Source organism: Macrotis lagotis, chromosome 1, assembly GCF_037893015.1.
Source record: "Macrotis lagotis isolate mMagLag1 chromosome 1, bilby.v1.9.chrom.fasta, whole genome shotgun sequence".
Classification (NCBI taxonomy): Eukaryota; Metazoa; Chordata; class Mammalia; order Peramelemorphia; family Peramelidae; genus Macrotis; species Macrotis lagotis.
In genome coordinates, this window is record NC_133658.1 from 160854765 (window position 1) to 160868325 (window position 13561).

The window sequence follows — 13561 nt, forward strand, 5'->3', positions numbered from 1 at the left end:
TAATGCACAAAAAGCACATTTTTTTTTGGTCAAGCCAGGGCAAAGCTTAGTCTTTGTCTACTGATTATTGTCATCTTCTTTTCTAAAAATATGCTTTGGAGCAGATAGGTGGCACAGTGGATAGAGCAGCAGTTTAGAGTTAAGAGGATCTGAATTCAAATCCTACCTCAGACACTTACCTATTTCCCCATGTATAAGATACACCCTTTTTTGACAAATTTGGGATCCAAAATTGGGAGCATCTTTACAGTGGATGCAGAGTTTTTTTACTTGCATTTCCCGCTTTCTTTGTTCTCATTGTTTTGCATTTGTTATCCATATATTAGGTTATGTTTCGTCACATTCTGCAAAGAAATGCCCTAGAAAAACTTTTCGTATAGTGCTCAATTCAAGTTAAAAATTATCTAGTTTGCAAAAGTGAATGGAAATTGTGTTGCTGAATATAAGTTTGGTCCTCCTCCAACTGAGAAAACAATCCAAGATGGGCTACAAGAAGAAGAAGCTACCAAAAATGCTCCAGCAGAGGGCCATGACAGGCAAGTCAGCAAATGGCCTGACTTAGAGAGGGAATTGAAGAGATGGACTAAAGAGCAAAAGGCAATTAGAATTCCTGTGTCTGCAAAGATGGTTCATTATGAGGCCAGAAGAATTGCTGATGAAAAAGAAGTGACTGATTTCAAAGAAGGACACAATTGGTGCTTCAGGTTCATAAAAACAGAATGGACTAAGCATGCATCCAAGCACCAGAGTTGCTCAGGGAGTGTTTGTGATCAGCCACAGACCAGACATAGATAGACAGGAGAGCATTCAGAGCCTCTCCTAATATAGCCACTGCCTACTGGAATTAGGATCTGCCTATGAGGAATAATATTCAGATTCAGGAAATCAAGGGTGGAAATAAAACAAAAATTTATTAAAGAAGTTACAATTCATAAGAAAATGGTAGGTAAAGAGAGCCAGAGGCAAAAGAACAGTCAAGCAGAGCTAACTGGGTCAGGAAGTCAGGGAAGACTCCCTCAGAGAAGACTGGCCCTAAGCAGAGGTCCCATCCAGATTTTTATACACTTGTCCTTACCCTGAGGGCAAAAGGTGGATTCCCTTTCCCATTTACTGGACCCAGAATTAGGTAGAGGGTGAAGCCTAAGGAAATCAGGATACAAATTTTACATTAAACAATGAATCAATGGTAGTCAATTTACATCAAGAATGGGGATCTCCACCTAATTTGACAAGATTAGCAGCCTTTAAGATTACAAATTTTGTTTCTGTTACAATCATAATTCTCTGTATCTTTTCCCTGGTAGTCAATTTACATCTCAAGAGTAGGTAGAAGTCCATTTACCTCTCCACTCAATTTCTTCATTCATAATTCTCTATATCTTTTCTCTGCATCACTAAGACAGTGATTAGTTATCAAACACAGATGAGGACTAGCTAATAGAGGGGAGTTTTGACAGTGACGAGGAGTTGTATGAATTTTATGATGAATAAAACTTGAATTCAATAACCTTACATAATTGTAGGGATTGGAATATGATATTCTGTAAGGCAGAAGATCTTGGTTTACAACCGAAAATCAACTACCTAGCAAAACTGAACATCCTCTTTCAGGGGAAAAGATGGACTTTCAATGAAACAGGGGACTTTCAAACTTTCCTATTGAAACAACCAGAGCTGAACAGAAAGTTTGATCTCTAAGTACAGGACTCTGGTGAACCATAGAGGGGGTGGAAGAGAAGGACTAACTATGAGGAACTTAATGATATCGAACTGTTTGTATTCCTGCATGGGAAGAAGATATTGATAACTCATATGAACTTTTTCATTTAGAAGAGTTGTTAGAAGGAGCATATATAGACAGGACATAGGAAGGAGTGGAATATAATGGTATAATATAGTAAAAAGATGGAATAAATGGATGATAAAGGAAAGTACTGGGAGGAAGGGAAAGGAGACAAAGAAGAAGCTCAGAAATTTCACATAAGAGTCAAGAAAAAGCTTTGTCAATGGAGTGGAATGGGGGAAGGTGAAGGGGAATGAGTGAGCCTTCATTCTCATCAGAGATGGCTCAGAGAGGAAATAACATACACACTTAATAGGGTGAGGAAATCTATCTTACTCTAGAAAAAAATGAGAAGAAAGGGATGAGATAAGGGGGAATGGGTGATAGAAGAGAGGGAAGATTGAAGGAGAGGGTGCTCAGATTCAACACACTTTTGGACAGGGCCAGTATGAAAGGAGAGAGAGAATAGAATAAATGAGAGTTGGGAGGAATAGAGTGGAGGTACAGTAGTAATAGCAACTGTGGAAAAAATATTGAAGCAACTTCTTTGGTGGACTTATGATAAAGAAAGCAACTCTCCCCAGGGACAGAGCCATTGGAATCCGAACACAGACTGAAGTACATTTTTTTTCTCTCTATTCTTGAGGTTTCTCACCTTCTTGGTGTGTGTGTGTGGGTGGGGGGGTTATGTTTACTCTTATGTTTATTCTTATAATACATTCAATTTACATCAATGTATAGCATGGAAGCAATGTAAAGACTATCAGACAACCTTCTGTGGGGGGGAGGGGGAATTGTAAAATTCAAAACCTTACAAAAAAATGATAGGTAGATACTACTATCGTATATAACTGGAAAACAAATAAAATGTTAACAAATAAAAAATGCATTAGAAAAACATTTTTAAAAATAAATAATTAAGTAAATAATATTTTTAAAAATTTGTTTCAAAGGTCACCTCCTACTGGGCAACTAGCACCAAACCTAGGAGTTCCCATCCTCTTGAACTTATCATGTTACTCTCAAGTCTAGAAGCATCCAAATCATCATTGCTATTTTCACCCATGATTGGGGGTGGGGGTGGGGGGGGGCTGAGGGAAGATCACAAAGTAGAAGAGACAAGCAGGGCTTTAAAGATACAAATTCAGGTTCATCTAGATAAATATTTGTTCTTGCTGCTTTAATAAAACAGCTATCAGAATAGAGGGAAAGGAGGAACTCTCACTCCCTGACACAGGAAGTCCAAAGGAGAGCATGTTATTGTGTGTTCAGAAAAGAGGAAGAAGAAAATAATAGTAGAAGTGGTATCTCCCCTTTAATGAGAAAATGGAAAGCTTCTTGCTAAGTAACCAATTCTTTCCAATCCACATTGGGACCAATTGAAAGCTTCTGTTTGTTCATATCCAATATCAAATAACCCATTAAAATGGACCAGAGTAAAAGGCTTAACCCCAGGCATGGTGAGAAAAAAATAAATCCATTTGAATGAAGTTGTTCATATTCAGCATGAAAGCAATAAAAATATTGAGAAAGTTGACCTCCTCCCAAATATCCTTTATACTATTTATTCTCCTACTTGATAGTCTGAACTGGATTCATAGAAAGCATAGCAAGGGCTCACAGAGTCATACATTTACCATGACAAATGACCCTAGAAGTCATCTGGTTCAACCTCTTTATTCTATAGATGAGTAATCTTATACAGATATTAAATGAATTGCCTGGGTCACCCAAGCAATATCAAATTTAAACCCAGGGATTTTGATTCCAAATCCTGCACTCTTCACTAAACTGCTAGGCTATCAGGACACTTTTTAATTTCCTGAAGAAAGGAAGATCTCAGGACATCTTTCAGTAGTGCTCTCTAGAAATTTAACAAGGTGTTCTCTCATATTTTCATAAAGGAAAATGAATATTGCAGAGATGAAAAAAAGAGCAAATTCAATGTATTTTAGACAAGTTTCTTGGGAGTATTTAGGTTTGTTCAAGTGGGATCAATCCTATCAAAACTTCTAATCAAATGTATGTCAGATCCAATCCTGACACCAAATGTAAGTCCTTATCTAATTGAGGGGAGTAGGGTGTTTCAAAGAAATCCCAACCTCATTGCTTTGCAAGTTCTTTGTTCAGAGAAACCAAAGGAATGCTGAGAAAGCTTAGAGAGATTTATATCTTTTTATAGTACAGCCTTAGTGGCAGGAGGCAGCAGGGTCAAATCTACAGGTAAATCAATCTGCATAACCCAAATTTGCTTATCAGTTCTCCAAGTTTCCAGTCTATCTGTTCTGCTCCATGTCCACCATTGCCCACTATCCACTCATCCCTCCATCAAGCTTGCTTGCTTCTCTATTCACATGTTCTGCTTCCTGGACTGGATAGTTACAGAAGCATAGAACAAAGCCATCCTCATGCCAAGTCTTTCATAAGTATCATAAACTGTAAACAAGGTGTGTAACTGGTTACCCAGAATCCATATAAGGGTTGTACTTCTGATATGACTACATGACCATATCTGAGTGACTGTCCAGATATGGGCCTTATCTAGTCAAGTTGGACCACTGTGATTAAGAAAGATTTATATTCACTCAAGACCAAATGTCTTGCCTTACAGTTTGCTATAGGCAAATGATAATTACAAATTAAAAATTATTTACAGAGCAGTCATTAAAACAACAGCACATTTAAAGTCCTTTTCTTACAACCACCTTTGGAGGTACAATTATTATCTCCAGTTGATAGATGAAGAAATTAAGGTTCAGTAAGATCACCCAACTAATTGAACTATGATTCAAACCCACTACTCTACCTGCTATAAGGCTAGAGCTCTTTCCTCTCTGATAGATCTTTTAGTTTTCTCCTGCAATGTATTTCAGGAGATGCAGAAGAAATTGAAGATAGGTTCCTATCCTCAGAAAATTTAAGATGTCTCCAGAAAACTGGAGATATCTGATACAGAGAGATAGATAGATACATACATACATAAATATATACATACATACATACATACACTTATACATAGGTGATAGATGATAGATAGATAGAGATAGAGATAGATAGATAGATAGATAGATAGATAATAGAAAGAAAGATGAATAGGAAATTACTAGAGAACAATTTTAAAAGTCCATGATCCACTTAGCACCCAATTGCATCATAGGAAGAGACTCAGAATGACTTGCCTGGGCTAATAGTATGCTTTGTGGGCTAGAACACTCAGTAAGGTAAGATTTCATGAAAGCGGTGATATTGGAGGCTGATGAATGAATGAACTTTTCATAGATGGGCCAAAAGAAAAATGTTTTTTCTGGTTGCCTTAAACATGCTCCACCAGTGGGGCCAAAGACCCATAGATGCTCTTGGCAGATCAAGGACACAGAGAAAGGGAAAAAAAATAAAGGAAGAAAAGAAAAGGATAGAGACAGCTGAAAGAAGAAAAGAACAAAAAACAGGTATCTGTCTAAGAATTCTGTTCAATTGCCTCATTTAATCAATAAATATTGATTTTACCTTAGAATCAAGTTCTAAAAAAATATGATGTTTTGTACTAGGAATCACAGCATTTTGGAAATCGCTTATTCCAATTTCATTTTTGATATTTAAGGAAGAGATCCCCAATAAATTCTTTGATGCTACTAGGTTACAGTAGACATAATTTACACTTTTCAGATCAACACCTGATCTAATAATTAGAGCAGTCTTAAAATGATTTGACTATCTCAAGAGGAACCAGTCACTAGAGATCTTAAGGTAGAGTCTGAATGACTACTTAAAAAACAATATAAGAAGGGCTGCTAGGTGGCGTAGTGGATGAAGCAAGTCACTTCTCCAGACCTCTTTCCTTACCTATAAAGGGGGTTTCACTGAAATTTATTTATATTTTGATATCCACATCCCAACATAATTGGTTTCCTCTGTAATCCTATGTATTTTATTTATAAGAATAAAGAAGAAAATAGTTATGAACCATTTAAATTATAAACTATTTAAAAATATCATTAGGAGTCCATAGGCTTCATCAATTCAATTTCAATTCAATTCAATTAACATCTATTAAGCATCTACTATGTTCCAGAACTGTGTTAAGATGGGGAGGGAGGTAAAAAAAGAGGCCAAAGCTAGTCCTTGCCTCAAGAAGTTTATAATCGGGGCGGCTATGTGGCACAGTGGATAAAGCACCGGCCTTGGAATCAGGAGTACCTGGGTTCAAATCTGGTCTCAGGCACTTAATAATTACCTAGCTGTGTGGCCTTGGGCAAGCCACTTAACCCCATTTGCCTTGCAAAAAGTCTGAAAAAAAAAGCAATATAATACAGTAAAAGAGTAAAAGATTTTTAAGACAGAGGACCTGGGTCCTAATTTTGATATTGTTACTACCTGTAGGACCTTGAGCAAGGTCTCAATTTCTTCATTGCAAAATGAAGCAATGAAAGTAAATGACCTTCTAAGGTTTCTTGTGATTTTAATACTATGCTCACACAAGAAAGTGTTTAAGCAGTGGATAAAGTACTGAACTTCCTGACTGAAGTAAGGATCACCTAAGTTCATATCCTCACTAAGATACTAATGGGCAGCTAGATGGTACAGTAGGTAGAGTGTCAACCCTGATGTCAGGAGGACCTGAGTTCAAATCTGACCTCAGATACTTACTGTGTGACCTTGGACAAGTCACTTAACCCTCATGTCCAGGACAACCTTCAGTGGTCTTGATCCATTTTTGGCCACTGGACCTAGGAAAAAGCAAGGCTAGTGACTTTGCACAAACCTCTCTCACTCAAATCCAATTCACTTGCTTGTCATGGCATCACCTCCTTGATGTCATGATCTTCTTCAAAAACTAAGGACAAGGGGCAGCTAAGTGGAGCAGTGGATAGAGCATTGGCCCTAGAGTTAGGAGGGCCTGACTTCAAATCTGGCCTCAGACACTTAATAATTGATTGCCTAGCTGTGTGTCCTTGGTCAAGTCACTTAACCCATTGCCTTAAACAAAATTTTTTAAAAAAGGAACTAAGGACAAACATCAGTTGTGTGACTCTGGGCAAGGTTCTTAACTTTATTTGTAAATTATGGAGGTCAAACTCCACACCAGCTCTAAATCTATGATTCCATGACTACGGAAGGTGACCTTAGAGATCATTTAGTCCAATCCTCTTATTTTAAAAATAAGGAAGTAAAATCCACAAATTTTATTTCATAACATAGTAAATTGAAAGTTGGAAAGGTCCTCAGAGAACATCCAATTCATATCCCTTATTTTATATGTGAGAAAACTGAAGTACAGGAAAGTTAAGGAAGGTTAACTTGCCTAACATCACACAGATTGCAAATTTCAGAGATGGAATATGAATTCAGGTCCTCTTTCCTGAGTAGCACAAGGTCACATAAATACTAAATGGCATAGAAGAATTCAAATTCCACACTTTCTATTTCCAGATACCTATAGTCCCCTTCACTTTGCTAGCTTCCTGCCTACATGGTAACTGCAGGTTACCTGCAAAGAAATAGAAATCAACATAACATTATAGCAAGAAGATGAAAAAAGTGGAGAGAAGAGTGCTTGATTTTTTTTTTTTAGGTTTTTGCAAGGCAAATGGGGTTAAGTGGCTTGCCCAAGGCCACACAGCTAGGTAATTATTAAGTGTCTGAGACCGGATTTGAACTCAGGTACTCCTGACTCCAGGGCCGGTGCTCTATCCACTGTGCCACCTAGCTGCCCCCAAAGAGTTCTTGATTTAGGAACTCTGGGAAAGTAGGCAAGGAAAATAATGTGGGAAGAGTCTGGAAGACCTTGAATGCCAGAGAAAGGTATTTGAACATGATTGAGAGGGGATAACTATAGGTTTTTTAAACTGGAGTAAAGGAACAGGGGAAATGTGATATAATAAAAGTCATGTTAGGAAGGTTAATATAGCTCTGTATCCAGAATGGACTGAAGTCTATGCCTGGACTATGAAGTCCATATTTTAGAAGAAATGAAAACAGGAAGGAAAGGGATCTATATGTATAAAGATATTTATAGCAGCTCTTTTCTTGAGGCAAGGAACTGAATATTGAGGAGATGCCCCATCAGTTGGAGAATAGCATAACAAATTGTGGCATGTTATTATGATAGAATGCTGTTTTGCAATAAGAAATAAGGAACAGGATGCTCTCTGTAAAATCTTAGTAAAAACTTACATGGGACAGGGGGCTGGTGGCTAGATGGCGCAGTGGATAGAGCATTGGCCCTGGAGTCAGGAGTACCTGAGTTCAAATCAGATCTCTGACACTTAATAATTACCCAGCTGTGTGGCCTTGGGCAAGCCACTTAACCCCATTTGCCTTGGAAAAAAACCTATAAAAGAAAAAAAGAAACTGGAAATATAGGAAATGTAAAGGATGTAAGTAAACATATGATCCCTGCTGAACAAAGGCAAAGGAAGCAGAAAGAGGTAGGAAGGAAGAGGTAAAAGAATAAAGGGCAAGGATGTTTAAAAAAAACAACAAAAAAAGGCCACTATCAAAAGATATAGTGTAAATGGTATATGGAAATCTTAATCCCACGTCTGCTATTAACTAGCTGATGACTAGAGCCATGTCACATGGGGATAAGACTGCTAGCATTACCTACTACAGAGGGATGTTATTAAGGGAAGTTCTTTGCAAACCCTAAAGCACTATATTAAAAGTAAAGCACGAAATCCAAATTCTGGAATGTCCAACACTAAGCCAAACACATGACTAACTTATAATCATCATTAACATTCCAGACTGTACCCACTCCTCACCCACGTGGTGGATATTTTTCTAGCTTTATCCTCCCTCCCTCCTCTGTCCCTTCCCTTCTAACTCATTCTATGCAGTATAAAAACAGGTTTAAGGAAACTCCTCCCAATGTCACATTTTAGCGGGCCAGGATGTCTCCTAGTTATCATAAAGTAGCAGACTCTTTCTTCCCCTCAAATCCAACAGCGCTGGGTTAGTTTTTTGTTTGCTTGCTTTCTGCCTGGGTGTGGGAATAAATGTGGGTAATGTACTTCAGCAGAGGTGCAAGGAGGGCTCGCAACTCTTTCTTTCTCCATTTAAACAAAGGAGGTGACAACTAAAACAGAGACTCGGCGGTCCTGGCCCACCCCCCAGCCCTCCTCACCAATTTCCCCCCGCTCCACCCAGCCATTCTCCTCCATGGAGGACTCTCCCTGCTCATATTCCAGAGCCTGCCTTTTGAATTCTCCAGCTGCCACTCCTGAAACCCCGCAAGGCGGGCCCAGCCCAAACCCCTTGGGAATCTCCCCCCAGCCATGAGGAACGAGATCACCGGGGAGTCCGCGGGGGGAAGCCGAGTCCTAAGGGGAGGAGGGCTAGGGACAGTGGGGGAGAGGAGCCCAGCGCAAAGCCCCTCCTCTTTGACCCGTGAGCTCAGCGCAGACTCACAGGGGAAGGAGGAGGAGCGAGATGAAAGAGGAGGGGCGGCTGCCCAGGCCGGGGCGATAGCCGGGGCTGGGGCTGGGGCAGGGACGGGGCTGGGGCTGGGCAGGACCCGGGGAGGCGGCTGCCGCCTCCGACGTCCAGGAGCCCGGCTCTGCGGGAGCCGGAGGCTGGCCGGGGGCGACTGATGCCCCAGGAGCCCATGGAAGGCAAGGCTGCCGGGCAGAACTCGGGGCTCCGGAGGCTGCGGGCGCTGGGGGTCCCCACCAGGCAGGCGGTGCCGCCGCTCTAGGGTGGGGAGGGGGTGCCCAGGAGGTCGGGCTCTGAGCACGCTGCCGCCGCCGGGGAGACTCCCCACGTTGCCCAGAGGAAGAGGAGGAAGGCGGCCGCTGGGGGGTAGCCCAGCCTGGGGTTGGGGACTGCCCCGGGAAGGGCCGACCCAGTCCGACCGTGGCCGCTGTGCCCAGCCGGGAAGGCGGCCCCTTCATTAGCTTGCGAGTCGCATCCTTCGCCGTCGCCCTCCGGGGCCAGGCTGGTTCCTGCAGCTGCCGCCGCCGCCGAGACCCGGGGCCGCCCTCCCCAGCATCATGTACACCTTCGTGGTGCGCGACGAGAACAGTAGCGTCTATGCCGAAGTCTCCAAGCTGCTCCTGTCCACCGGACAATGGAAACGACTGAAGAAAGACAACCCCAGGTTTAACCTGATGCTAGGAGAGAGGAACAGACTGCCCTTTGGGAGACTGGGTGAGCGCCTTCCCACTCCCCCTGCCCACCTCCCCACTACTGCCTTTTTAATGCCTGCTCTCCTACCATCCTGGGGTGATCAAGACGATATACCTTTTCTCACAGATCGCGTTTCTTAGAACCCCTCCACGAAGGTGAAACAGTCTCTTAAGGTGTGAGAGGCTTTAAACCTGAGAGCTTTAATTCTTCATCCCTTCACCCAAACCATACTGGGGCTGCTGATCCCCCCCCCCCCACACACACACACACATTCTTGCCTTGCAGTGTGTCCTGAACAATGGGCCGACTCAGAAATTTACATTTTGGGAGATCCTGCATAGTGGGACAGAAAAGGACTTGAGTGAGCGGCCCTGGGAGAAGGGGAAGTATTGGCGGTGTAGGGTCCCGAAGAGCAGCAGCTTTGCATTGGGTGTTGCCTGCTGCAACGAGGGAGGGACTCAGGTCTGGTATTTACCAGTTAGAAACCCTGAACAGGGGCTTTACCCAGTATCCAAGGTAATAAATTAGGTCTCTAGGCTTCATTTCTCAAAAAGAGAAAGTTTTTCTTGGGTTTAAAAGGGAAAAAAAATCAGTTATAATAGTCATTCATGGTTGGGAGGAAAACTGGGCAGTCATTCTGCAGCACTGACAAACTTGGACCTGTTATTTTAGTCACCTTCAGGTCTTTGAAATATTCTGCTGAGTGATCCCCCTTTTCTTGAATTCTTAGGGAAGTAGTCTATTTAGGATTACCTCTTTAAGACTGAAAAAGCCATCAGTGGAAGTTAGTTTAATTGTTAGGAGATATGAAAGTAACAACTGAACTCAAAAAATGACACAAATGAACCATTCTAGTAGAAAGAATATGCAGTTGAGTAAGGTATCAGATTTAATGTCTTTCTGTTTTTAAATCTATTTATTAAATCATTTAATAAAAGCATATCTTTTTTGAAGTTAAGATCTAGGATAGATCTGACCCCAAAATGCCACAAGACGCAAAATGATTGCCATAAGCTTATGCTTAATCTTTTCCTTCTCTTCTGAACAAAGTAGTCATATAACTTGTATAACATATGTTCATTTTTCCTTCTGAGTCCTTTGCCTGAGTAAGTGAAATTCATCTATTGATCTTTTCTGAAGATTTAGGCATAGATTATATGCAGTCAATATAATTTTTAAACATTCCATTCATCTTTAGCTTGTGATTATAGCACTGTTCAGTTCTTTTAATGTATCTTAAGTTTAAATGTTATGGGTTCTCTATAAAGAATTAAGTTGTATTATTCTTCGGAAGGAAAAAAATGGAGTCACTTTAAAAAATTAATACCAGGGAATCTTAGAATTTTTTAGAATTTGAAGATCTATGTGAAAAAGAACTGAGAAAAAGACATTCACTTTTGTATTCTGAATATAAAAGTGTATGTATTTTGTATATAAATAACACGAGCGCGCGCACACACACACACACACACACACACACACACACACACACACACACACCTAGTTCCAAAGAATTGAGTTATCACTCTTACTGCCAAACTTCTTCCTCTGATTTGGCTAATTGTCACATTCTCTCTGACAGACAAATGGAAGCAAGTTTGCTTTTGAATGGCTCAAGATCACTTAGTTAACTTCTTGATGGTCAACATTTTACTCTTGGAGAGAATTTTCATTGTCCTAGGTGACAACTAACAGAATTTGGAAAAGTAGAATGATCATGTGTTTACAACCTGATGGAAGTGACAGATCTAAGACACATGTCATTTAAAGGAGTTTACATAGGCTGAGTGGGAAGGATGTTATTCTTTCTTACTTAGCCTTTGTTGGTTCTTTATTACCAGTATTCTTGTGAAATGAGGTAGGAGGCAAGTAATCTCATTCTGTTTTATAGAACCACATCCACATTCTTTGCTTAGAACTGTTCTATGTTTTCTCTTGAACAGTTAAAAAAAAACCACAGAGCTGCATAGACATATTTTCATTTTAGAAACCTGACTTAGGTAATAGCAACTGCCAAGCCTAAAGCATAAGAAAAATCCTTTTATCAACTCCTTAAGCCTTAGAAACCTTTGGCAGGAGATGGAAAAGATGGGGCAAAACATCTGATTCAATTTCCATTATCCAGGAAGTTCATGTCAAAAATTTACCCAGAACAATTTTATGTGAGTGAATGTTGCATTTATTAGACCTTTATTATGTGCAAAACCTTGTGCTAAGTGCTAAGGATACAAATAAAAAGTAAGATGATCTCTATTCTCAAGGAACTCACATTTTAATTGGAGGACAAAACATATGAAGGTTTCAGCTGCAAGTAGATGAAAATGCCCCTAGTTGTTAGGGTACAGCAGCAAAAGCAGAGGTTAATGACTCTTCTTTAATGTCATTTCCATTGACCATATTAAGTGATTAGACAGGAAATTTTTAATTAATTTAAACCAAGACATTTTCCAGTATACCAGTCCCAATGTCTGACATAAAGCCACTGAAAGTTCATTTGACAATTTAGATTTTTTTCTTAGATCTTCTCAGACAGTTTTCAAACTTAAAATACTCTTACTGATAGTTGTAGGGCTTCCAGATTTTTGTTTTGCTTATAGTGATATTGAAGAGGCAGCATAACTATAGTCCTGGACTTGGAATCAATGAAAAGCAGATTAAAATCCTGCCTTTGAAAATTACTAACTATGTGATCCTGGGCAAATCACTTAATCTCTGTGTACCTAAGGTTACTCCTTCTGCTGATGAAATCATAGATCCTTCATTTAGTCTCCTTGTACTCAAGTCTTGTGATGCTAAAACTTCCTGTCTTCTGAAGGAATATTAAGTCCAGGAAAAGATGTATGACAGATGGACTGGGGGAGGAGAGAAGGATGGAGGCAGGAAGATCTGTTAGGAGGCTATTGAAGTAATTCACATAGTAGAAATGAAGGCCTATCCCAGGATGTTAACAGTAGGAGTAGAAAGAAGGCCATGGAAACATACTGTAGTGGAGAGAGCATTAGGTTTAAGTCAGAGGATCTTGCTTTAAATCTATGCTCTGCCAACAACTACTAATATAACTTTGGGGAAGTCTGGGCCTCAAGTGTTCATCTGTAAAATGAAGATGCTGGACTACATGATTTCTAAGGTCCCAAGTATTTCTTATTGTATGATTTTATAATTGCCTACAACTATCTAAATCCTTTAAGGGGCCATTTTAGGCAACTACACAGTTAACACTAATATAGCCATAAAGAAAGTTGCTTTTCCTTTTAGAGATTGAGAGGTCATCAGGACAGTTTTGAATGACCTGGAGGAAGTGGTTCTGAAGTTGGGGTAACTAACATGTAGTTTTTAATTCAGGTCCTTTAAACACAGATGAAAAGCCTCTACTTGGAGTAAAATGAAATGAAAAGTAGCTCTTCTAAGTTAGAGTTTCTTTCAGCATCCCTAGTGGGGCCTGGATGACTTCATGTCTGCTGAAGATAAACAGGATGCAGTTGGATAATAGGTTGGTGGGAAACAGGAAAAAGTTTTACATTGAATTAGAGTAGTGACTGGAATTGAGTCTGACTTCACTTTTCAGTGATCTCCATTGGGTCCATAACACTGTGTAGAAGGCAGTATGGACTAGTAGACAGCAACAGAGTTGGAGCTAGAGGACCCAGGATG

General features: G+C 40.2%; 1 protein-coding gene across 2 annotated transcripts in view; it reads left to right on the forward strand.

Moving 5' to 3' along the window:
* Positions 1-9619: 9619 nt before the first annotated feature.
* Positions 9620-13561, forward strand: part of TTL (tubulin tyrosine ligase) — a 43486-nt gene continuing 39544 nt past the window's right edge. Inside the window, exon 1 of one of the 2 annotated variants that reach the window (XR_012473322.1) lies at positions 9620-9931. Coding sequence is in view for 1 of the 2 variants with exons in the window: in XM_074209287.1 (XP_074065388.1) it covers positions 9775-9931 (157 nt within the window). In the remaining variant the exon portion in view is untranslated. The remainder of the gene's footprint in view (positions 9932-13561) is intronic. The other variant, XM_074209287.1, reaches the window with a different exon arrangement.